The sequence below is a fragment of the Ceratotherium simum genome, chromosome 37, assembly GCF_057802395.1.
Source record: "Ceratotherium simum simum isolate JZ-2026a chromosome 37, ASM5780239v1, whole genome shotgun sequence".
Lineage (NCBI taxonomy): Eukaryota > Metazoa > Chordata > Mammalia > Perissodactyla > Rhinocerotidae > Ceratotherium > Ceratotherium simum.
Window position 1 is genome coordinate 9,147,595 of NC_141936.1, and position 26,829 is coordinate 9,174,423.

Here is a 26,829-nt window from a genome sequence, read left to right on the forward strand (position 1 = left end):
CACACTTAGATCTATGAGCCACGTGCAAGTGATTTTTATGCACAGTGTGAAGTAGGAGTCAAAGTTCATTTTTTTCCATATGGATATCCAGTTGATCCAGCACCATTTATTGATAAAACCATGTTTTCCCCACTACACCACAGTGACACCTTTGTTGAAAACCAGGTGATCATATATGTGTGGGTTTGTTTTTGGATTCTCTATTCTGTTCCTATCTTGACTTCTAAACAGCAATTGAATATTTATTATTTCAGCAAAACCTTACTAAAATTCCATGTCAATTTTAATCTTTCCATTTTTATATTAATAATAATTTTCACTGACAACTTACTTTTTGTCTCGTGCAGTTCTAAGTACTAGGGATTATTTCATTTAATCTTCTCAGCAATTTTAAATTAGGTATTATTATCCCTGTTTTATAGATTGGGAAATGTGAGACATGGAAAGGTTAATTCCTTCCTCTGGAATATAAACTGTACCTCTTCTCATTTTGTTGTCATACTATCTATTTCTGTGGAAAAACATCAGTAGCATATGCAATTTTAGGCAGCTACTGCTAATACCTTTAGAGCTAGGTTGTGTTTTTGCTACAATAGGCATAAATGGAGCTTTGCTCCTTTAGCTTCTCATATACTCAGTATTTTGGAACTGGAAGACACTTGAGAAACTGCCTAGTTCAAACACCATATAGCTGTGGAAAGAATTTGAGAGAAATCACAGACATGCCCAAACTTACATGATGCAGTAGAGGCAAAGATGAGACAGGAAACCAGTTCTCCTGCTCCTATTCCAGTGCTCCTTCTGGTATACTACAACTGCCTCTCATCATGCAATGAACGTGCTGGATCACTGAAACTTCTTAACTGACTTCCAGGTTTACCTTGGTGCCAGATACTTGAGGATGCCTGACTGGTGGGTGCCAGATTATCTTGGCTTTAATGAGTAAGGAAACTGGAACCAATCAGCAGAGCTGGAAGCAGATGAACAGGCCACAGTCCAAATTTGGTTTAACAAGGTGCACTGAGACATCCATGAGAAAAGAGAATTTCCAAAGCCCCCACAGAAATCAGGCTAGCAAGATTTGAATGGAACATAGGAATAAGACTTATAGGGGTGGAGCTCTCTCTTCACTTAATCTTTCCACTTAGATGCTGTGTCCTCAAAACAGGAACTCATTGGCAAGCATCCCAGAAGCCCACTTCCATGCCAGAGGCCTCACATGACTATTCAGTTACTTGAATTTTTTAAGTCAAGGTATGATTCAGTGAAAAAATCATCATACAACACGGACAGTTAAAATTCTTCACTCATCAATGCTCCAGATGAATAGAGAAAACATGCACTTCCTTACGAACTGACGGCTCGACAGAATTTTCCATTTCTCTTCCCAGATTTATTGTCAAGGGCCATACTACGAAAATGAGGCTAGTCTGAGATCAAGTACTTGGGTTGCTTGGGATTTGCCTGAGGTCAGAATGCCCTCTGACATAAGAGACTGCAAGAAGAAAAATCAGTGTTTCAAAACCTGGATTAGAAATGACTCCACATAGAAGAGGAATGTAGGAGGAACAGCATTTGAAGCACTGGGCGTCATGAAGATTTCAGAGACAAAACCCAGAAACATATTCAAGTAGAAAACTGCCCTGAAATGGAATTTTTCTTTTCTAAAAATCTATGGAAGAGTTATCAGAGGTTCTCTACTAGAACACAAGGAACAGATTTTAACATAGTTTTTTTGGTTAAATAAAAGGTTGCACATAGATTCTATTTTTAAGCTATATATGGCATGTGTCTCCAACAGCTAATAGATTAAACTTTCCTAATTAAGTTGAGTTGCCTCTTACAATATGGTGTTCAACATCTAGGAAAAGTATCCCTTTGAAACACGGCATTTCAGGGTCCAGCTCGTTGAAGCAGATGATCCAGGGAGAAGCATAACCATTGGGCTAAGAGAATATGGGGGGCTGAATCTGGGGGTTTAACTAAGGTATTCTGTCTGAGATGTAGTGACATTCCAAACAAGTAGGGAAAGTCTGAAATAGGAGAACAATTGCAAGATCAGTAGCTAGAAAGCTGAGAAAGACAATTCAAGGTGAGAAGAATGGTTGAAAGCAGTGGTCCAGTACTAAGAAAGCAGGCATGTGCCAGGCTGCCTCCTGAGGGCCTCAGGAGAACATACAAGATTTATGTCTATGTACTTATATCTGTCCCCTCGGGCCCTCCTGTGAGGCAGGACAGGAATGGAGCTTCAGGAGGCTCACACAGCGAAAGGCTGTGGTGCTCTCTCCATAGCACTTGAAGTAAAACTCTGATTATAAAGCCTACTCCCCACCCAATGACCTAAGCAACAAGAGCCTAGCATCTGTCTTCCTGTCCCTTGTCAATGGAGAGTATGCGAGGGCATGAGGTGCAAGGTGGGGTCTAACCAGAACTAAGGACTGTAAGGCATGGCAAAATACCCTGTGCAAGGTTAGGAGTGGTGCAGAGTACAATATAATGCAATGCTTTCTTTAAGTCACCTCAGGGTTGAGTGCTGTAGCAGGAGAAGCAGCAGACCAGGTCTCCTACTACATGTATAACCAAATGACCTTCAGCTTCTATAGGTATGCAGCAATATACTGCCATTGTAGTGCACTGACGAAAATTCTCCTGCTGGGGCTTGCAGAGCAAGGCATGGGCGTATTCTTGCCTAAAGGGAATGAACCTCCCTGTTACTCTTCCTGGGAAAAGGCAATTGCTCAGATGGGAAATGCAAAATGCAAGAAGTAGGTCCAAGGCTTCTTTCTAGAACCTCTTAGATCTAGACTTTTGTAGGGCAGGTGTTGAGGTGTGGTTGCCCGGGTAATGTCTGGGCAGTGGGGGGACAGGTCAGGACCTAGGTAGACCTGGATCTGGGAGCAGTAGAAAGCAAGCCACTTCTTGATGCTTTGTTACTCTCTGTTTATCTTCCTTTTGTTATCTTCTAACCATTTGTAAACTCCTGTTTAAAAGTTATAGTCTAGGGCCGGCCCTGTGGCTTGGTGGTTAAGTGCGCGCGCTGCGATGCTGGTGGCCCGGGTTCGGATCCCGGGTGCGCATCGAGGCACCACTTCTCCGTTCATCCTGAGGCCGAGTCCCGCATACAGCAACTAGAAGGATGTGCAGCTACGACATACAACTATCCACTGGGGCTTTGGGGGGAAAAAATAAAATAAAATAAATTAAAAAAAAAAAAGTTATAGTCTAGTTTCAGTTGTGCTTGAAATACTAAGCAAAAGATTATGGGGACCATACTTGGACAAAAGTGGTAACAAGTCCAGTCACCTCCTAAAGTTGGTGAGCACAGGGAGTGGTGACTAGTAACGAGGAAGTGGATGTCCAAAGGGAGAATATCCATGCGGTCCAGCCGTCTTCCCCATCTGGGAATCCTTCCTCTACTGCTAACCTTTGGGAATCTGAGTTTCTTTAATTAGAGAAGGCAGTTTCCTTTTTGATGGTCCCTTGGTAGTACAGGCTTTCAAGCAATCTTTGGCTCTCTGGTGGGCAGCCTGTAGGTCAGCACGAATCACTTTTCAAAGAGTGAGGTAGGGGGCGGCCCCGTGGTGTAGCGTTTAAGTGCGCGCGCTCCGCTGCTGGCAGCCCGGGTTTCCCGGGCGCACACTGAGGCACTGCTTGTCAGGCCATGCTGTGGTGGCGTCCTGTATAAAGTGGAGGAAGATAAGCACAGATGTTAGCCCAGGGCCAGTCTTCCTCAGCAAAAAGAGGAGGATTGGCATGAATGTTAGCTCAGAGCTGATCTTCCTCACACACACACACAAAAACAAAGAGTGAGGTAGCTCCTGGATGGTGTGAGGAAAGTAGTAGGAGTAGAAACCCTAAGTCCTATGGAAGGGAGCATTTGGAATTCTGTGTGGAAGGCAATGAGACATAAACGGCCATGAGCAGATAGGTCCCTCACTCATCCTTCAGGCATTAACAGGAAGCATAACATTAAGTCTATTCTGATTTATGCCATTCATCTGGCCACTGATCTGAGAGAGGAGGATGACAGAAGGCATTTAAATTTCCGAATGTACTGAATTTTTCTTAAGTTAAAAATGTTTCTGCAATTATTTCTCATTTAATTGCATTGTGATCCAAGAACAGGATCTGTATGATACCAATGACTTTTTGAAATGTGCCTAATGGTTTAGTACAAAGTCAATTTTTATAAACATTTTCTGTGTGGTTGAGAACAATGTGTAATCTTCATTTGTGGGTATTGTATTCTAGATATGGTTATTAGAGCAAGCTTGTTAACTGTGCTGTTCAAATTTTCTATAGTTTTACTTAATTTCTGGTCTGTTTGAACTATCATTTCTTGGGAAAGGTATATTAAATTAATCCACTATGATGATGAACTTATTTTCTCCTTGTATTTCTGTCAACTGTTGTTTTATACATTTTGAAACTATATTATTTGGTAATATATGTTTAGACATTATATTTTTCCAATGAACTGACCCTTCTAATCATCATTTAGTGACTCTCTTTACATTTAGTAATGTCTTCTATCTTAAAATCTATTTGTCAGACATTAATAAAAAATATACTAGCTTTCTTTTCCTCAGTATATTACTAGGATAGCTTTTCCCACCTTTTTACATTTAATCTTTCTGTTTTCATGTTTTAAATGTGTCTGTTACAAACAGCATATAGTTAGATTTATTCAGTCTAACAGTCTTTGCTTTTTAACTAGAGTTCATTTAGTGTGTTTATTAATTTTTTTTTGCACCTTAAGATGTGCTTTTTATTTGTCCTGCTTTTTTCTACATATATTTTTTTCTCCTGTCATGCCTTCTTTTAGATTGAGGTGTTTTTGTTTCTTTTTCTCATTCCATTTGCCTCTCTCTACTAGTTTGGAAGTTATTTACTGTATTTCTATTATTATTTAAAAGATATTTGAAATGCTTATGGAACATGAACACTATAAATAAAATATGTATGATATAAAATGTAAAAATATAAAATGCAGAAATTGAATATTAAAAAGCATATATACATGTTTATATGCTTCAAATTCTGTTCCAAAGTTAAATCCTAACATGTTAAATTTTCTTTCAAACATTAGTGGTTTGACAATTAATAGCACTCTAATACTGGAAAAATGAAAATGACTTCTAATATAGTTCTGTTTGATATTTTGTGTCTACTTTTTAAGATTTCTATTTTGGCAGGGCCAAAAGTGGAAACAGGAACTTTTGTTGTTCAAGTAAATGAATTCTGTTTTTCACTACAATATGCATGTAAGACATAGTACAGTTTGGTTATTTGTCTTGTGTATTTCTTTGGGGAGTAGTGGGGGCTTCTATTGTTACAGTTATAATAGATAATTCTCATTTTTTGGTTCAGTACTTGTACTGTATATGTTCACAGAGTAACTCATCTTATACCTTCCTTTATCTCTAAACATTTGTGAAGCTAAGTTTTACAGGCTCAGTTTTTTAAACTGTCTCCTTTTCTAACATAAGCAGTTGAAGCTATAAATTTTCCCCTAAGTATTGCTTTAGCTGTATCCTTGCATGTTTGGTGACTTTTATGTGTGCTTACACTTACGAGAACTTTATCTTTGGCAAATCCTTAAGGCTTCGGGTGAGGGTTAATTCCTTCAGAAAGGATATGCTTACGATTCTGCCTGGCTTCTGGAAACATTGTCCTGGTGCCTCTTGAAACTAAATACTCAGCTTGGAATTTTATGGACTATGCAGGCGGTGTTAAGTCAGGTCCTGAGCAAACTGTCTGGGTCACTAGGCATCAGAAGATACCATTAGGTTAGCTGCTTTAGCACACACATCCTTCTTTGGTTATCTGCTCTTGTTTTACTCCTAGCTTTTAAGGACTCGTCACACTTTCTCACCAACTCAGCCCTACATTTTTAGAAGAGGTATCATTTTAAAGAGTTTTATTGAAGAAGAGTTTTTCAGGCTATCCATTTTATAATATTACTGGAAATGTAAGTCCTATGCAAAATATTGTGTATACATACATTTGTGCATTTTTCTGAGGAGCTCATAGCTATCATGAGATGCTCAAAGGAATCTGTAACCCTAAAGAGATTAAAACCACTACCACACATTCTGTTTTGGCCTTACGCAAACTAAAATAACAGATTTTACCTAATGTTTTACAGATCTCCAGGCAAGAGGAAATTCTGCAGATAACCACTTAAAGGTGATTCTCCTTCTCGAAATGTCACCTGATATGTCATGTTCTGGTATTACCTTGGCATCATCCCCAAATACCAACCTAACCTCTAAACATTCCCAATAGAGGGAAATTAAAAACAAAAATTTTAAATTTCCAATGTTTCAACATACCATTAATTCAGACCTATCTGCTACCAAAGAAATACTTTGATTTTTGTGATACTGACTTTATATTTCTCCAAAGTGATGGATGAGCATTGCCACCACAGATGTCCTTGGTTGTTAAAAAGTCTTTTTTCTTAACTAGCAAGACTGTTTGCCAATAAGATTAAAGGAAAATAAATTCTGGCTTTTGTATCACAAATTGTTTCGGTTTTTTACTATCATGTTAAGGTTCCTTCAGGAAGTTAATTTTATCAGAAAATTAGCACTCATTGAATTTGGAAATGGCAAGGATACATACAGGAGGGAGATAAAGAAAAATGACAAATTAAAGCCATGAAACAAGTTGCTGTGGAAGCCTGTAGGTACAAAATGAGAAGAGCAGTGCAGGCCATGCAAGAGACTCACACAAGAACATAATGGGGAAGAAGTGAGCCTCTGATAGGCCAATTCACAGTGCTGGAGGAACGCATGTCATGAACATAAGATGTTATTCAGTGATCTCATAGTGTCATGGAGACATGATGAGATGGACTGAAAGACTTGATTGTGATGAGGGAAGGGTATACCTAATTCCAAAGAAAGAGACTTGTTTTAGGAGAGCAAGTGGAGTAGGCTTATATGTCGCCAGAGAAGCTGATAAGCAATCCACACACTTAAGGGTGGAAGTGCGGGGGAAATAAAGAGAGCAAGGCAAGAAAGAGGAAAAGGGGCGAAACACTGGAGACATACAAGGCCACCTGGGTAAACTGACCAAACCACACGTGTTTTAAATGCAGGGAACCATGTATGTACTCAGGGTAAAGAGATACCCAAGGAACGCCCCACCCACAGGAAACAAGCAAAAAGGGGAATTAAATCCAGAAGTAATGATGCTTATTGCTGCGTTAGAGACATGAAGAAAATGTGCTGAGAGGATAGGAAAGATTCATCCTGCCAGGAGGAAAGGAAAGCCCTGCAGAGGTTTTATTGTGCTCTTCAACTAGACACAGAAGTAGGCAGAGAGGCCACGCATTCTAAGCAGAGGGCAAAGGGCAAGCAGAGGCTCAGAGGCAGGTAGAGTGCAGTGGACACGCAGAGCCTGGAGTGGCCAGATGCCATTAGGTAGGTGTGTGTGCGTGTGTGTGCTGGGAGAAGTAGCACTGGGAAGTGAGGAAGGTGGGAGAGGAGGCTGGGGACTAATCTTAAAGACTTTGATAACAAAGCTCTGCTAAAAAATGTGGACCGTATCCGTAGATATAAGCAGATTTTCAAGCAGAAAAGCGACATGCTCTGGTCCCTGTGTGTACATGGCAGAAAAGATAACGGGGTAGCGACATGGAGGGCGGATAGGGAGGAGGGAGGGAAATTATTGAAAAGGCCATGACAACAGTCCTTAAAGGAAGAGGAATCAAATGTGATTCCAGGATTCCTTTCAAAAAAACTTGGTTGACTAGGTGGCAAGTGATGCCTATATAAAAGCAGGGGACGAGAAGAAACAGGTTCAGAGGGGAAGCCAGGTCCCAGCACTTTTGTCCACCATGCTCTCCCTCCCAGCAAACCCCCAAATTTGGATCATTGCAACTTCTGCTCCCACACCTAGGAGGCTGAGGATTATCGAAGAAAATCACCCAGAGTTGGTAGTTTTCCAACCCAGCTTACCTGAGCAGTGTTTGGTAAGGCTTTGTATGATGGGTTCGTGGTCAGCTCCCTACCCCATCTCTCCTGCCCTCAGCAGGCAGTTCCCTTCCTCTCACAAAGTAGATATTATCAGGTGTGAAGACTTAGCAGCGGCAGCCACTCCCTATGTCTTGCCTCTGTCCTGCCTCTGTCTCAAAGGAAGAGGTGTTCACTCCACATCTTGCCCTTACTTTTCACTTATACTCTGAATTCACTCCTATCTTCTTCAAGACCTTGCAAAATAATCAACTCGTCTCATTCCTATAGTCTCAACTTCTTCTCCAACGTCTCATCTCTCAATATAGAAACATGTTAAAATCACTTTCATCTTAAAAACAAAGAAAAAGCCTCCTCTGACCCTGCCCACCCTGCCTCTCATACCTTTCACAGCCAAGCTTCTTACAGAAAACAATCTCCATTCCTATTTTCCCTCCCTCCTCCACTGCCTGTAGTCTGGCTTCCCCTCCTCAAAGGCACTTACACTAGTTTCACCCAGGTCATCAATGATAGCCTGGTTGCCAAAGCCAAAGAGTTCTACATTTTTTTCTCTTTTACTTGACTTTCCTACATCCTTTATGACTCTTCACCATTTAGCCTGCTTTGCCAGTCTCCTCTCCCTTCTCTTCTGCTTTGAGTCCAATCTCCCTAGCCTCAACCTCTCGGTTACTCTCTTGGGCATCTCTCCCAGGGGTCTGGCGTGGGCCTTCCTCTCAGTCTGTGACTTCTCTTGGGCCACCTCTCCCAGGCCCATGCACTGATGACTCCCAAATCTCCCCCTCCACCCCCAACTCCTTTTACTTGGTATTACCTGTCTCCTTGGTATTTCTCCCTCGATGTCTCTCAGGAACTGCAAACTCAACATGTGCTTACCTGAACTCACCATCTTTCCCCCCAAAACCAGCTCCCCTCAATAGTTCCTATTGAATGGCATCACCTTCCACCCAGTGCCCAAGCCAGAAACTTAGATGACATTCTAGATTCTTTTCTTTCCTCCAATACCAAAAGTTTATTGACTTATTCATTTAACAAACTTTCATGTGTGCCAACTACGTAACACACAGTGCTCTGGGCACTGAGAGTTCAACAGTGAACAAAACATCCCTTCTCTCATAAAGCTTCCCATCCAGGGGGGCAGACCCACACAAGCACCTTTAAGAAAATCAAGAAGGGGGAGGGGTAGAGAAGACTGGCAACAGGGGGTCAGGAAAGGTCTCCTTGAGATGACACTTGAGCAGGACCTAAGAGTAGTGATGGATCTGGGAGAAGGGGGATCTGGACAGAGGAAAGAGTAAGCGCAAAGGTGCTGAGGCAGGAGCAGCTTGGCCTGTCTGAGGGAAAACAAGGAGGCCATGTGGCTGGAGAAGGGTGGGTGAGAGAGGGACAAGGCTGGAGAGGCAGTTAGAGATAGTGGTAGGTCACAGTAAGGACCTGGGTTCTTATGCCCAGCTGGATGGGAAATCTTGGAGGGTGTGGAGCAGGGGAATGACCTGATGGGATCTACATTTTGTAAGGACTGCCTTGGCTTCAACATGCGAGAAGAAAAGGGCAGACACAAGAGACCACTTAAGAGGCTCCTGTGGCTGCCCAGACACCAAGTCCTGCCCTGAATCCTTTCCTGGCGAATGCCTCCCTCCAGTGCTGGCACCAAGCCTCTGCCTTGGTTGGGGCACTTGCCACCTCTTACCTAGTGCATTTTGACATAACCGCTCTAATCCAGCCTCCTCACTGCTGCCAGGGTGCTCTCTCCAACCTGCAAGTTGGATCCTGACTCTCTCCTGCTTAAAACTCTTCGCTTACCACTACACTCAGGATAGAATTCCCACTCCATAACAGAGCCTGCAAGCCCCTCTTCTGACTTCCCTCACAGGCTCCTCCCACCCCATCATGTTTCAGCCACGCTGACTTTTCCATTCCTTTGGATGCCAAAGTCTTTGTACCTCAGGGCTTCCACACACTCTATTCTCTTAGCCTGAAATGTCTTTCTCCTCACGTTTTGTCTGGCTCACCCCTATTTATTCTTCAAGTCTAGGTTAAAATGATACTGTCTGTCCCCACCCCACTCCCACATCTAAACTATAGGTCATTCCCACACTTACTTGTTTAATGTTACTTGATATTAAACTGGGGAGGACAGGAAGCTTGTTGAGTGTTTCCCTCTATTGTATATCTAGCACAAAGCATGGTGTTTGGTCCTCAACTCATATTTCTTGAACGAATGGATGATGTTGCTCTCCAACATAAATGCTGCCTTCTCCATAAAATCTAAACTTCCTAGCAGGGCCTACAAAGGAATTCATGATTTCCTCCCTGCTTTATCTACAACTACCACCCCACTTGAACCTCACGTTTCAGATATTCCAAGCTCTGTGTAGTTCCCTCCAAAATACCATGTTTCTGTCATCCTGGGACTTTGTACACACTCTTCTCTCTTCCTGGGAAACCCTTCTCCTCTTGAGGGTCTGCAAACACCAGCAAAGATTCACTGAGCGCCTCGCACTGCAAGGCAGTGAGTGAATGGTGGGAAAACAAGGTTACTAAGTCAATAATATGTTAGTAGGTGATGAGTGGTGAGGAAAAAAGTCAAGCAGGGCAAGTGGAGAGGAAGTGGGGCGGGGGGGTGAAGTGGGAGGCAGAAAGGCTCAGGCAGCCCTTACTGAGAAAGTGACCAGTCAAGCCTTCAATCAGCCATGCCGCTCTCCGGGCAAAGAGCCCTCCAGGCAAAGGGAATATAGGTGCAAAGGAGGCAGAGGATGGAATGAACGGGACTGGAGTGGAAGCTCTGCAGACTCCCACAAGACAGTGGGCAGAGAAAGAAGAGTTAAATAAGGCAACTGGAGAAAAGTAGCCCGAAAATTAGAACCAAGAGCAAGTAGGGCCCTGTGAGTCCAAAGAAGAGAGAGTTTCCAGAAGGAAGAGTAGACAAAAAGCCCAATGTTGCACAGAAGGTTGGTGGACTCAGGTCAGGGACAACCTGTGTCACTGAACTTTCTGAAGCCATGTTGCAAAGGGAATAAGGAATAAGTGGGAAGTGAGAAAGCAGCAGCAGCAAGTACAGACTAGTCTTTCAAGCTGTCTTGATGGATGAGGGAAGGTGAAAGTTCCTGAGGCTGTAGCAGGGTGAAGGAAGGGTTATAGGATGGAGACTTAAGTTTGTACAGTGAGAGGAGGAAAGAAGCGTAAAGGGGCTGGGGTGAAAGGCTGCTGTACGACCTTCCCGGAGGTGAGAACAGAGCCCATGAGGAGGGTCTGGCCTGGCTTTTGTATTACTCATGAATCTTTCACTCACAAGCTCCAGGACTCCCATGTTCTCTTTTCCTTCTGAATAGCAGATCCAAAGACTTCATCTCAGCTCTTTGTTCTTTAAAACCATTACCGCCCATTCTATCCCTCAGGTTCTCTGGTCTAAGCCTGGCACACAGAGGGGTAGTCTCTCCAGCTCCTACTTTCTCACTGTCTCCAAAGGCCATCAGTCATGATTAGAAACTCTCAGCAGGTGACAAATATAATCATAAGAGGAAGTTACAGAGTTTAGGTATTCTACGAGACTCTTACAGGTTTTGCTCCTAGTCTCTTGTTCCTATTCCCTAACTGAGAAGGGCTCCCAGGGAAATAGCTCCCTGCTCCCTCAGAGAAGGGAAAGCCAGGCAACAGAGGCAAACCAGCGGGAAGACTGGCACCCTCTATAGCAGAGTAGGTAGTTTGTATTTCTGAGGCCCCTTGGGTTAGATATTTATCTGAGCATTTTCTTATACCTGGACAGTAGGACAGATACTTCTTTCTTTGAATCAGATGGCTGCATTCTGTGGGGATGGGAAATATGAGCAGGTGGCTGAGAAGAGGGATGTGCTCCTTGGATGGGAATTTCATGGTTCAGAGATGAAAGAACAAGGAAGAGACAGGCAAGAGGGATGTGACTATGGGTAGCCAGCCCAGCCATTCCATTAAGACTTCTGCTAAGTTATGGTTAAGGTGTAAATTCCAAATTCCAGAAAGCCCCAAGGATGAATGGATTTGTTTGTTTATTTATTCTTATTCATTCAGCCATTCACTCATTTTCCCCCAGTGGTTTTTAGCATATTCACAAAGTACAACTGTCAACTAATTCCAGAACATTTTCATCACTCCCAAAAGAAACCCCAAACCCGTTAGCAGTCATTCTCCATTCCCCTCTCTCCCTAGCCTCAATCCTTCATTTCTAAGGCCTGGCTATGATAATCTTGCCATGTTCAATGGCAGAGCACTCACTAGAGAATAAAACATTAGAGAAACAAGATGCTAGAGAAGCAGTGAACATCAATTTCCTGTAGGATCTGTTGGGAACCTCAATCAACTAAAAGCTGAATAAAGGTCCTGACTTGTCTCGCTGACAATTTCCTCTCTCAGAGACTAGAGCAAAGCAATAATGATTGTTTAATTGAACAGAATGGGTGGCTATTACTCTGGACTCAGCTCTGCCCAATAAGGAGGAACTGGCTGGGAGAGAGTCACCATGCCCTGACAGCCAGGGAGGAGAAGTCTGGATACAGCAGCCATGTATGTCAGACCTCATAAAGGCAGAAGTAACTCCACAACATGGGAAATAGGCTCAAACTTCATAAGCTACAGAACATGGAAGAATACACAGGATGCTTAGCTGAGAAGTTGTGACTCAGATATACATGATAGCTGTTATCTAGTATCTGAGGGGTTGTCACATGAGAGACAAGACTTGTTCTGTAGGGCCTGAAGGGGCCTAAATGGGACCAATGGTGGAAAATTACAGGAAGACAGCAGTATTTCAGATCATTACAAGGAAGGATTTCCTAACAGTCATGCAATATTAAGGCCAAATGGGCTGCCTGTAAGGTAGAGAGTTAAAATGCAATCTGGATATTCAATAAGTGGATGTCTAGAGGTAATCTGAAAAACAGAGGGTGATGTGACAACCGTGGCATTCCCACACTTGAGTGGTGAGGTCAACTGTGAGGTGTGCTGCAAATGATCTGTTACAGTAATAAAACACTGAAGTGTGTGATTTACTGTCTTTAGATTCTGGGTTATCATTATAACACCACTCATTCACTTGCATTATTTAATATTTTCTTGAGTAAAAGTGGAAGACTCCACACTAAAGTTAGCAGGCTGGGGAATGCTCATGGCAATATTCCACTCAGGAGTGTTTATAGGCTACAAAAGGAGGAGAACTACCAGGCTGGATGACTGGCAGAATCCTTTCCAAAGCTGAGATTCCTCAAGAGTAGGAGGCACCTCCTCCTCAGCCCCTTCCAACCTAATCATGTCCTACTAGAGAACAGGTGTCACTAATTTCTGCAGAATTTATCTGCAGACTGTAACATCTGCGTCTCGCACCTATAGGAGATGCTGGTAACAGATCCTATGGGTATGACTGACCTCCATAGAAAGGGAGAGTGAGGACTAAATAAGTTACATCTGTCTGTGTGTTTTATTTTCACGAATAGTCATTCAGATGATTTCAGTGGGACCAAAGGAAAGTTGGACCTCTATATTTTCTTTAAATACAAATGGTTATAGATGATGTAAATATGCCCAGAAAACATTATTTGCTTTTTGAAACATTAAACATTTTTTCCTCTAAGTAAGAAGTGACATGAACTGGTAACTAACGGAACCTGAACTTAGCCAACCTCACCCCAGTCCAAACTGGAATTGACTTTCACTTTTCATCTCCCTGGATAAACGGCCTTGGCAGAAACTGCTGTCACAAAGGCCAACTGTAGAAGTGCCACCATAAAAACGCTTGACTGACCAACTTAGGCCTTTTCAGATTCTTCCCTGATTCCTTTTCCATGTCCTTTTTCTGCTGTTCTGCCAAATGACCAGACGTTAATTACTCCTGTGGAATGCGAGAAGCACTAAGCAGATGAAAGGTATCTGATCACCTAGTGCAAAGCGCTGCTGGGTAGCCTGCGATTTCTGGCACCTCATAATTTTTTTTTACTACAAAATTTTTTTCATTATAAAACTATTATTACCACATTATAAAAATTTGGAAACTAGAGAAAAGAGAAAAATCACTTATGATCCCATCATCCTAATAAAACCACTCTTTGCATTTTGGTGCATTACCTACATTTCTTCAGGGCTCTGTCTGTATATAGTTATATGGACTGCATATATTTAGTTTATGTGTCCCTTACCTCCTCTGAAAAGGATTTGCAGCAGCTTATATAAATACACATCAGCAGACAGACAACTCCATGTAGACACAGTCTCTCCCAAACCAGCCTGTCCTCCTGCCTTCCCGGTTTCTACCTGTGGATTCCATCTCCTTGTCACCCAGGCTGCCCCACCTTCAACTCCTCTCCCTTAACGCCAACATCCATTTCCATTGATTCTTCTGTCATTAGCCCTTTCTCACATCTGTCCTCCCCACCCCCACTAATACTGCCACCAACTCCAGTCCACTTTCTTATTACCTATAGCCCTAAACAATAGCAATGTTTCTCTGCCTCTATTTCCTTTCCTTTTCCTTCATCTTGTACTGCTAAATTATCTTCCTCATTTTGACTGCTCTCCCTGAACCAAACAATTGGTTTTCAATTGTCTGACAAAGAACACTCTTTGGTCAGAAATCTACAAACACGTACAATTTGTCCCCAATCTACTTTTCCCGCCCCTTCTTTTAGCATTTCCTTACATGAAACCTCTGCCGGTAATCTGGTACCCTAGACACAAAACAGTGTGTACAGTGAGTAGGGCAGGACACGTGCCTGCTCCTTGGAGTCCTTGCAAGGGGAATATTATCCGGGCCAGCCGAGACGGAGTAACAGGTATTAGACCTACCCTTCTGCCATTAACAACTCTAAAAGTGGATGAAATAAATGAAGTAACTGTTTTCAAGCATTAGACCACAAACAGTGCAGGGCTGTGAACTTGGAGAGAAGGGAAATATAGGAAGTGAGGTCCACTGTCACCTGGCTTTCTGCCTGGGGGCACTCTTCACCCTGGGGCTCAGGGGAGTGGAGCTCACACAGACAGCCATAAGCTCAAGCCTTTGCATGCAGCCAAGATTGCTCAGAGTGTAAGAAATCAACCTAGTATTTGCTTTTTAAAGTAGGCTGCTCAAATTTTGGATTTTAAAAATATATAATTCCTCTAAAACTTCCATCGGAACTTTTCTCTCTTTATGCTTTATCTTCCTTTCAATTTTCTTTAGTTGAAAATACTGAGCAATCTTGCCTCCAGTTTCAAGGAAGAGTCCCACTAAAAGAAGATAAAAGCATTTTAGGCAATGATGTTTTCTGTCTCTCAGCCTCCCATCTACTAAGCTTCACTGTCTATTATAGCACAGAGGAGATTACACGTTGAACCTGTGGAGTGTTATGTCAATGGAATATGTGAACACCTCTGCAATGGTTTAAAAGACTAGGCCACTGGGCCATCAACACTTTGCAGTAGACTGAAACCGCAAGGGTGGATCCTCATCATGGGGAAGCCATCAAAGGCCATATTAACGCCAAAGCCATATCCGAGAATGACTCAAGTCAAAGCAGTCACCCAGACACTGCCCTTAGAGAGGGGCAGAAGTAGCTAAAGACTATAAGTAGTACATCTAGGGGGGCCTTAGAAAGGGGATTGATAGGGTTTGCTCTTCTCATACCCCACACACTTTCCCTTTCCTCCACCGTGGTTTTCAAAGACCACTGGCTTTGAATCCCACTTTTTGCTGCTTAGCTCCATTCCAAAAGAACGTTTCAAGAGCCCCTAACAGCTGCCTTTCGCAATCTGCCGGAGAGACAAAGATGCACTGGGAGTAATGCAGGCTTCTCTAGCTCAGGCCGTGAGGGGCATTCCTCAGGGAAGGTGTTCCTACCGCCCACTGCTGAGCATGCCTTTGGAGAGCACCCCTTGAATCACTCTAATCTGTTGTTAAATTCAGGTAAACAACCCCATGTTTCTCCTAAGCAGAGCTTAGGGATTTTCTTCTTTAATACATCACACCCAAACTGGAACTTCCTTAAGGGCCAAGGCCTGCAATTAGTTCTTCTGCCCTCACTGCTGCCTCTTCTGAGGCCCGAGAAGGGTCCTGGACATTTCTTATTCTCACCCTCACCAAAATCACCACAGGAACACAATCTTTAGGTCACATACTTGTGTAGGCTCACGAGCTTATGGCAAGTTCAGGAACAAAGCAAACCCAACCCTGCCAGACTGCGTGGGGAGTACAATGCAGCCAGGCCAACCACACAGGTATGCACACTGCCTGCTACCCAGAATGGTATAGAACATTCCATCCTACCATCAGCGAGCGGCTTGCAGGAGAGGGCATCATCAAGGTCACGGGCAGTTGATGGATCAATGGTGAAGATACAGTCTTTTCTAGGAAAGATTGAAGATATAATTAGCAATGTCACAAATAATAGAAACTTTACCTCACTGTCATATAGCTTTAAAAGACCAGCTATTTTGCAAATGTGCAAATGGTAGGCAAAGTGAAGAGTAACTTCTATAATGTCTCTCTGAGAAAAGGATCTTTAGTAAAATGTGAGACTGGGGAAGAAACAAACGGGGGAAGGTAACAAGGCTCCATACTGACTCTGCCTTTCTCTTCCTCTCTGTGAACTGGCACCTACTTCTCCTTGATCCTGAGCAAGAATAGGAGTGAGCCAGTGGAAGTGAGGCAGCTTCCATGAATGCGGCTTCCCAAGAAAAGTTATCTGACAAGAGGGGCAAGTCCCTTTGGTAAATTACTCTCCAGTGGTCAGTTCTTACTTTTGCCTCCCTCTTTCTCAGTGGCTGATGGGAACCTGTCCTTCAAGGATCTATACGAGTATGCTTTACGTTCCTTCTCCTATCTCACAAAAGTGGGGTGTGTCAAAGAATAAATCACCTGACTTCTTGTGACATAGGGGGATAGGACCCAAAAATAAGTCTGCAAAAAACTTTGGGCCATACAGTTAGCCACAACACAACTCCACTTGGAAATTGCCCTACTCACAGTTTGTTTCCAAAGAATAATTATCTATTTCACTCAAGCGCATATAATCAAGTACACCCTATGCCTATTTATCTTCACACAATAGCCGTATGCACATCTCACTCTTAATCTGTGAAGCCCCAAGACATTCCCATTTTGCTTTAGAGTTTCCCAAATAACATGCCCTACCCAACCCACCCATTCCTACCACATAAATACCTAAGATCTGGGCAGAGTGTGTCCTCAGTTCTCCACACCTCCTGCCCTTTCTTCCCCAGGCACTAGCCTGGAGGTTGCGGTGTTCAGCAGGAACCACCCACCCTCCCCCACACACAGGTTCTCTATCAGCGCTCTCTGCTTCCGCAGGACTCCTCCCAAGTTCTTCCTCCATCTCCTCTAGGACCAGCACCACTGCTGCCATTCCCTGGTGTCCTCCTGACTCATCAACACTGATGATGGTGGACATCGTGGTCGTCACCACAATTAGATTGGCTTTGTTCTTAATGACTTCTTTCCTTGTTCGTTCCTCCGCTCAAAACTTCCCCAAAGGCTGCCAAGCTGCTCTGGGCGCTGGCCTGCAAAGCTCTCAGGGTCCTCCTTTATCAGTCCCCTTACGGCTCACTTCTTGTACTCCTAATAACCCTCAACAGTCCTCTCTGATCCCTCACACTGATCACCTCACCACTACAATACCTCAATTCTAAGACAGTATTGATTCTAAGATGCACCATCAATTCAATGATAGCTTACTGGGGAAACAAAACACGCCACCACATTAAATATATACACTGATTTTAATATACTTCAGGATTTCAGATTTCAAAATGTTAAAAAAGAAAGACTCTTAAATGGGTAAATGGATAGATGGATAACCAAAGTATGATACATCTACATAATGAAATAGTACTTAGCAACAAAAAGGAACAAATTACGCATACACACAAGAACTTGGATGAATCTCAAAGGTATTATACTGAGTTAAGAAGCCACTCTCACAAGCTTATATAATGTATGATTTCATTTATATGACATTCTCAAAAAGACAAAATTACATGACAGAGAGCAGATCAGTAGTTGCCAAGGGTTGGGGAAGGTGTGATTATAAAAGGGTGTTTGTTTTGGAGTAATAAAGTTTTTCTGTATCTTGATTATAGTGGTGCTCTCAGGAATCTATACATGTCCTAAAATTCATAGAACTATACAACAAATGAAGGTCAATTTTACTGTTTATTAAGTTACAAATTTTAAATTTTAAATGTGATTTTTGAGTCAAGGAAAGTAAAAAATGTGTTAATTGTTAATAGAATTGATCAATGGGTGCTAAAATTTTGGATTAATTTTTTCTATTATACTTGTCCATATTTTTAAAAATTTTCACTACAATTAAGTATTACCTTTATAAATGGAAAAAATTAGCACTATACAGAATCTCCCTCAATCAAAAAATAATTGTTCAACAGATACATAATATTGCCTATAAGGATGTTTACCAATCTTATAAATTAGTATTGCTTAATATAGTGAACAGCTTTAAAATTATGAATCTGATAAAACTATGAAGTCACTGGTACACTAAGAGGGCAGGGAAAGGTGGGTGCCACTCAGGTAAAGGGAACAAGAGCATTTAGAGCACAGTCCCAGGAAGAGTGGTTAATCAGGAGATCCATGCATCTCACTAAACATTTCAAGAGAAGCGTACACAGTGCGAGGAACATAAATGTTGAGGTCTCAGGATATAAAGAAATAATTTCTGTTCCACTATATAAAAGGCTGTAATTATGCCAGAGTGCCAGAGGAAAAGAGAACATGTCCCTTGGAAAGAAGGCTCCCTGGAGGCTGTGTTCCAGTGCTCTGAATAGAGGCTGCAACTCACAAGTGTTTGCTGAAGGAATGAAAGCACGCTGACAGGAGGGGCAGGGAGGTGAAATCAATCCTGACACCACAGTAATGGGCTCTAAATTGGTGAGGATCTTGAGCATGATTCATAAGGTAAAGAAGGAACTGTCTGCTTTTTGCTCCTTTTTGGACCCCTCATAAAAGCTAGCAAGCTAGCAAAATGCTTTATATATACTGAGTACTCAATAAATACTTGTTGACCTGAAACTGAAATGTCAGACTTGGTGGTGGGAATGTTTTGGTCATTCTTTCATCATAATGACATCATAAGAAGCTGAAAGAACTTCCCTCCAGTCAAAAATCAAAAAGAACACTCTGTTAGCTTGGCGGGGGCCACAGTTTACTGGTTTACTTGAAGAGCTGACTAGGAAGTTATGTTTTCTTAAAATTAAATGTCTCTGGGTGCTTTGACTTTTATTTCTATGAATGAATTCTATGAATGTCCACTAACGCATTTCCAGCCTCAAACTGATTCAGCCATATGTGACAGAGTAAAACTTTAAGGCTTCAATTATTAGTCTGTAAATGTCTTCTTTGAGAGGACCCACAAATTGTTTGTGAGAAAAATCTTAGACTAGCCTGGAAGCACTCAAACCAATTCTCTACTACTACTTTTTTTTTAAAATCTGCTATTAAACCAGAAACATAAAAGTTTAAATTAAATTTTTTATTTATTTATTTTTTTCCTCCAAAGCCCCAGTAGATAGTTGTATGTCGTAGCTGCACATCCTTCTAGTTGCTGTATGTGGGACGCGGCCTCAGCATGGCTGGAGAAGCAGTGCATCGGTGCGCGCCCGGGATCCAAACCCGGGCCGCCAGCAGCGGAGCGCGCACTTAACCACTAAGACACGGGGCCGGCCCATAAAAGTTTAAATTAAAACAACTCTAAGGAACAGCACTCAGGACAGCTTGCTGGAAAGATATACCATCCAAACATTATTCTTTTTTTGTGTGTGTGAGGAAGATCAGCCCTGAGCTAACATCCATGCCAATCCTCCTCTTTTTGTTTTTTAGCTGAGGAAGACCGGCCTTGAGCTAACATGTATTGCCAATCCTCCTTTTTTTCCCCTTTTCTCCTCAAAGCCCCAGTAGATAGTTGTATGTCACAGTTGCACAGCCTTCTAGTTGCTGTATGTGGGACGCCGCCTCAGCATGGCGGGACAAGCAGTGCGTCAGTGCGCACCCGGGATCTGAACCCAGGCCGCCAGTAGCAGAGTACGCGCACTTAACTGCTGAGCCATGGGGCGGGCCCCATGTTATTCTTGATCAGGGATTGGCAAACTGCAGCTCACAGACCAAATCGGGCCTGCCACCTATTTCTGAATGGCCTGCGAGATAAAAATAGTTTTTGCATTTTTAAATGGTTGACAAAAAAAATCAAAAGAATATTATTTCATGACACGTGAAAATTATATGAAATTCTAACTTCAGTATCCATAAATGAAGCTTTATTGGAATACTGCCATGCTTTCTTGATACAATGGCAGAATTGAGTAGTTATGACAGAGACTGTATGCTTAAAACATCTCTGGCCCTTAGCAGAAAGTCTGCTAATCTCTGCCTTAGACCAATGTCTCTCAATGTGCCAAATAAGTGTTTCAATTTTTTAAAAAGGTCTTGTGATTAAATCAGTTTGGGAAATACTGGGCCAATGTCTTAATTGCAGGACTTCTCAGAGCCTTTAATATGCTAGTATTGTTTTTGCCAGACTCATTTGATTTTGGCACTTTTTTGAGGCAGAGCATCTCCCAAATGCAAGGTTCCTCAGGAGAGTATCCTTTGAGAAGTGATGAACTGCACTGAAACAACCTGCACAGGCCTCCAGTGGAGTCGTTTTCCCACACGGGGCCTTGCTACCAAGCCTACTCCAAGAGACATTGCAAGAAGTCAACCAAATGGCTATGCTATTCACTGCAGGAGGGACTTACCATTTTGATCACTCAATGCCTCTTTTATGAGCACTTATGGGGAAAGTTTATAGAGTGCAAGTATTCATTCTTCTCTTGAGCTGATGGCTTGTTTGCATCTTATAGACATGTGAATTTTATTCTTTTAGGTTTCCCTCTTGGCTTTGGCTGCTAGGAAACTCAGAAAAACATTTGTGACTTGCCTCTAGAGGATCTTATTTGTAGTCTGAACTTTGTGAAATAACCTTTATCCTAGCTGTGCCTAATTTTCCTACTCATATATTCCCTTTGCCCCATATCCTGATTTTTAAAAAATTCACTGCATTGTATGTATATCCGCATATACATATAATTTGCCTTAAATGTTTTTTAAAAGCAGAGTATTTGTATACATACGTATGTATGTTGAGGGATTACAACATTTCAGAATCACATGTTGAGGGAACGCGAGAAGAAAAGGAGACATTCAGTATGGGCTACTAAGAGAACTAACTTTTAGACAAAGTAAAACTCAGAGAGCTCCCAACAAGTATTTGTACTGTGGCAGTGACTCCGAACTATGGAAAATTGGGAGAAGCAAGGGAACAATGAGTGACCCTGACAAACCCCAGTCCTCAGTGCTGAGAGCCAGTGATTTAATCTGTTGTCATCACCACAATTACGAATCGCCATGATGTGGTACATGAGGGCTCCTTCTGGTTGTGGGCCACAGTGGCTGGGAGCTGCTGGCCTCAGCACTTGGGAGCCCAGCCCCACGGGGGCGGTGCAACGTGCAGCTGTCACACTCTGTTAACATGCTTGGGATTTTACTGGCTCCTTTTCTGGAAGGCTTTGGTCTTACAACCTGCAGGGAGCAGCCTGGCTTGCCAGCTTTTAGGACCTATGAGACCAAATATTTAAAGAGTTCTGCAACAGTGGTTAGAAAGAAGCTAACTCTGACCCACAGAAAATAAAGTGCCCGGTGGGGGAGGGAAAGAATAAGACTCCAGTTCATGAGGCTGCAGAATTCCAATTCAGAGCAACGTTATGTAACCGAAATTTCTGAAGGCACGTGACTGAAGGGCCTAGTAGAACTTTTTAAAGTGACAGAAAACTTCTAAGATAGTTTTACTCAAAGCCTTTGGCCTGGGAAAAGAACACGCGAAGAATAACTAAAAGTCTTCTATAACCCCTTAAGACCTGGCCAAGAATCCCAGGAAATAACAAAAGCATAGAAAGAATTTCTGTTCCTTTGTCACTCACACACTCTTTCTTTGACCCTGTGTCCTCTTCCTCCTCAAGGTACCAACAACTCTACCTTCTTGCAGCTGGAACAGCTGTCTAGTCTCCACAGCAACATTTATTCACTGCTTTGTCACTATTTACTTCACCAGCTTTTAGCCTTCACAGAAACTGCTCTCCCCAAGGTCACAGTGCTGCCAGATTAATCATCTTAAAGCATGCTTCTGGTCAAAAACCTTCATCAACTCCTTACTAAGTAAAATAGAAATTCAGCTTAGAATTCAAAGACTTTCATGACACAGCCCCAACCTGTATTTTTCCAGTTAGGTTGCACACTCCCAACACTGTATGTTATGTGCTAAACTTTTCTCTATGCCCTCTGGTCTCTGAAAGGTTGTTCATGCCGTTCCTACCACTGGGACACTTCCTCACCAATCTCCAATGTCTAAGACCCACTTAGTTTTTAAAGGCCTGGCTGCAACGCCATCTTTTTTCCAGGGAACCTTCGTGGCTCCACAGAGTGGAAGCTGCCTCTCCCCCAGTGCCCTGCCCGTACCTGCAAACTGCCCCTCTCTGATGGGACTGGTCACTGCCCCAGCATGCTGGCGGTTACTTACAGACATGCCTTATCACAATGACAAGGCTGGGAGCTCCTCAAAGTCTGGCTCTGATATGGGCCTATCTCTGTCTCTCTTCCAGCACACTGAAGGCACAAATGTTATGAAGAGTTGATGGAGAAGTGAATGAAAAAATGACCAAAGGACTCTCTTGAGCACTTTTCCATTCAATTTTGCCACTGTGTCTTGGGAAATATATTTAGGATTAGAACTCATGACCTCCTGGCATCCAACCCTGTGGTCATACCACAGTGTTACTGTTTCCAAGGGTGTCCTTTTCTGTCTTCATCCCATCTTCTTTTCTCATAAAACAGTGTTTTACAAACTGCGGTTCAGGGACCATTTCCAGACAAAATTTATAGAGGCCCTCCTCTGTCCATGACTCTAGGTTTGTCTCCTTGTAGCAAGCAACTCTGGTGAGAAGAATCTGGTCAATGATGGTGAATGGGTGAAAAGGAATGGAAAAATTTTAAGAAACAACCTAAAGTGGATGAAGAATAAAATTTTTACTTAAACACTTTCTTAGATTACATGGTATCAGAGTTTATATATAAACCAGAAAATTTTATGTAAACTGTCGGAGGAAAAACAACTAACTAGCTGGAGCACTCATCCACGGTAATGTGTCCCTAAGGAGCATCATGTGGAGAGCCCAGCCAGATGGGTGCTGGGGCGGTCCAGTCATGTCAGACGCTGAATTTATCTGAGCTTCCATTTCACTTTGACTCTCCTCAGGGATGGGCTGACCTCTCCTCCTGCAGGCAAAGAGAGGTGGGATCATCATTCATCCCCCCCTTGGTGCAGTAGGGCTGCACCTTTTATTTTCTCTGATGGCAGCTGTGGATATGTTAATACTCTTTCACTCAGTCCTACTGCCACAACAGATGCTAAAAAGTCTGACACAAATCACAGATTTTTCAGAACGGAAAAACACTAAGGTCTATTTAAAGCAGAAAGAGACCTTGATCCATCTGTCCCTTCTCTTCCCCCCTAGTGATGAAGCGACACATATGAGGCCATGGAGTGAACAGAAAGAAACGATGCAACGCTCTCGACAGGCTCTTTTCACTCGACCAGGGGTTTCTAATCTAGGGTCCACACAAGGTCTACCTCAACCGTTAGCAAAATTCTACACCAAGTGAATGTAGTTCTTAGGTTACTTTCTAAAGGACAGTGATAAGATGAGACTGAATCAGAACCGACTGAAACAGCCTCCCCGTTACACTCATTTACTCACTCACTCGCTGAACCTCACGTCATTCTGTGCCTCTTTTCATACTTCAAAAAACGACACCCTGGAGTAGAAGCCACACGACCAGGCTGGCCAGGACCACAGAGACCATGGCATGGGCCAGGAAAGCCATGGTTTAAACTCGAGAGAATATGCTAAAATTAACTTTCTTCCCCTCAATTTTCATTTTGAAAAATATTAAACTTTCAGGAAAGTTTAAAGAATAGTAAAATGAACGTCTACATATCTCTCATCAAGATTCATCAAACGTCAATGCTTTGCCGTATTTGCTTTATCTTTCTCCTCCCTCCCTTCACGTATCTAGCTTTTTTTTTAACATCTGAACAATTTAAAATTATGTTGCAGAGATCATGATATTTTGCCCCTCCATACTTTAGTATGCGTTTTCTAAGAATAAGAGCATTCTTCTACAGAACAATACTTTCACCACAGCCAGAAGATTACTAATTCCCTACATCCAATTTACAGATCATATTTAAATGTCTTCAACTGTCCCCCAAAAGTCTCTTTAGTTTTCTGTTTTCCTCCCAATCTAGGATCTAATCAAAGTTTACACATAGTATTTGGTGGTTATGTCTCTTTAGTCTGTTTAATGTATACTAGTCTATCTTTTTTTTTTTTTTTTAAATATAGCACTGTGTTTTTTTTGAAGAGTCCAGGCCAGTTGTCTTGTAGAATTCTCATATTCTAGATTTATCAACTTGTTTTCTCATGGAAGGAGGAAGAGAGAAACGGACAGAAATAAATCAGATGTGGCAAAATGAATCTTCTTTGAATTTCCTATAAACAGGAAGTTAGGTGTGAAGTCTTGACTAGATTCTGGGTGAACATTTTGGCTTGACTACTTCAGAGGTGATAGTGTACACTTCATATTGCATTCCTTCAGAAGGCACAAATTGTCAGGCTGCCAGATTTGAATACTTGGTTAAGAGGCTAACACCCAGGGCCGGCCCCGTGGCTTAGCGGTTAAGTGCGCGTGCTCCGCTGCTGGCGGCCCGGGTTCGGATCCCAGGCGAGCACCGACACACCGCTTCTCCGGCCATGCTGAGGCCGCGTCCCACATACAGCAACTAGAATGGATGTGCAACTACAACATACAACTATCTACCGGGGCTTTGGGGGAAAAATAAATAAATAAAATCTTTAAAAAAAAAAAAAAAAAGAGGCTAACACCCAGATCTTTCTATTTTAAGGCTACCTTTTACTCTTCGTAATTAATAAGTAATCTGTGGAATAAGACTTTTAGATTATGTGACTATCCTGTTCTCAAGAACCCTTTCAACCAATGATTTGAGCATCTACTGATGATTTTTGCCTGAATCAATCATAACTTTGCAAGTTAAAAAATGGTGCTTTTCTAATACTATAATACCTTCTACATTGATTAGCTGGCTCTCTTTTATCAAGAGTTTTTCCTGCTCTGCCTTGACTTTTTTGCTTTTGATTTTTAGTATCATTACAGATTCATTGATTTTTTTAAAAAATTCAATGTATTATAATCCATTACTATTACTATTCTTTCTGATACTCAAATTGTCCCAATTTAGACTGGTGCGAGCCCCTTCAAGTGATCCCCTGTGTCCTTGCAGTGTGTCTTCATAAGTCTCTGAGCATTCCCACGCTTTTTGGCACAGCAAATGTTTCAGGCTCACCTTATACATTTCTTGCCCCCGACCCTAAGGAACCCAGATTCCTTTTGGTGAGAAATGAATGGTATATAGAAACCTAGATAGGGCACTAGATCCCTATGCTCATTTACTACTGGGTTGTCATTGCTTCTAGGCCCTTTTAGTGAGCAGATTAAAAGATATTGGATTAAATCTTATGAAACTGCTGATATTTGACTACTTGTGGCCTAAAAACTGGTAATTTCACGTGGTTCAATCTAATATACTGTTTAAAAATCATGAGTTCATATTAACACCTCCAACCAACATCTAATACTACTGAGTTCTTCCTTATCTTCTCCCACTCCATATTTATATCTTCATTCTCCCAGTGAGAACCTCAGCTCCCAATGGCCTCAATACTCAAAATAGTTTCATAATTACAATCCCAATACCACTAGCAACAAAAAACTTATTAAGTTTAAGATTTCTTTGGAGTTTCATCCTTAGAATATAGTCACTAAGGGTATAGTCAGAGTGGTCAAAAGTACAGTGCCCAAAAGTTACTTAAATTAATTCTTTTTTATTTCTGTATGTGGTGATACTATACATTTGATAAACATTAGGATCATTTGTTTTTATGTCAATTTTAGAGATTTTGCTTTTATCTCCTTTTAGATTTGATTTAATTTTACTGTTGAATATTTAAAACATTTAAATGGTTCAAAGCTAAAGTGCACCCAAAGAAGTCTTACTCTCATCTGTATATTCTGCCTTGTTCCTACCCATCCCCTATAGATAACTATTTTTATCATTTTCTGGTTTATCCTTTCTGTGTTTCTGCTTTTCTTTGGATATATATTTTTTATTTTCTCTTCTTTTTTATACAGTCAAATACTATAAATTCTCTTTTGCAACTTGCTTTTTCACTTAACAACAAATGCTAGAAATTATTCCATATCAGTTCAGAGACCAGAATCATAGAATCATCAGAGTTGGAAGTTCCTTAGAGGTCGCCCTAGTCCAAATCTTATCCCCAAACTGCCTCCAAACCAAAAATCAATCAGAAGATCAACCCACATCTTGATAGGGTTGGGATGGGGGGTGGTGGAGTTCATTGCCTCATTAGACAGACCATTCAAGTTTAGAGAACTCTACCTATTAGGAAGTACCTTCATATACTAAATTGAAATCTGATCCTGAGAAACTTCACAATTCAGCCCTTTGTAGCCACCAAGAATTAGCTGGCTCCCTCTTTCATCAGGCTGCCCTTCAAACACGACTTTTCCCAAGAAATAGGCCCAGCCCTTTCTTGTTCTGAATGGTTTATAACTGTGTGTAACTGTAGCTCTTTTCATAAATTTTCACTTATTTTGTGTCAAGAACAAACCAAAGTTGTAGGAACC

General features: G+C 42.0%; 1 protein-coding gene across 5 annotated transcripts in view; it reads right to left on the bottom strand.

Annotated features, from left to right (window-relative positions):
* DIS3L2 (DIS3 like 3'-5' exoribonuclease 2) overlaps nt 1-26,829 on the bottom strand; it is a 337,343-nt gene that overhangs the window by 129,849 nt on the left and 180,665 nt on the right. For all 5 annotated transcript variants that reach the window (XM_004427679.3, XM_087424689.1, XM_087424686.1 and 2 more), the window contains one exon: nt 16,246-16,325. In XM_004427679.3, the coding sequence (XP_004427736.1) occupies nt 16,246-16,325 (80 nt within the window). The remainder of the gene's footprint in view (nt 1-16,245; nt 16,326-26,829) is intronic.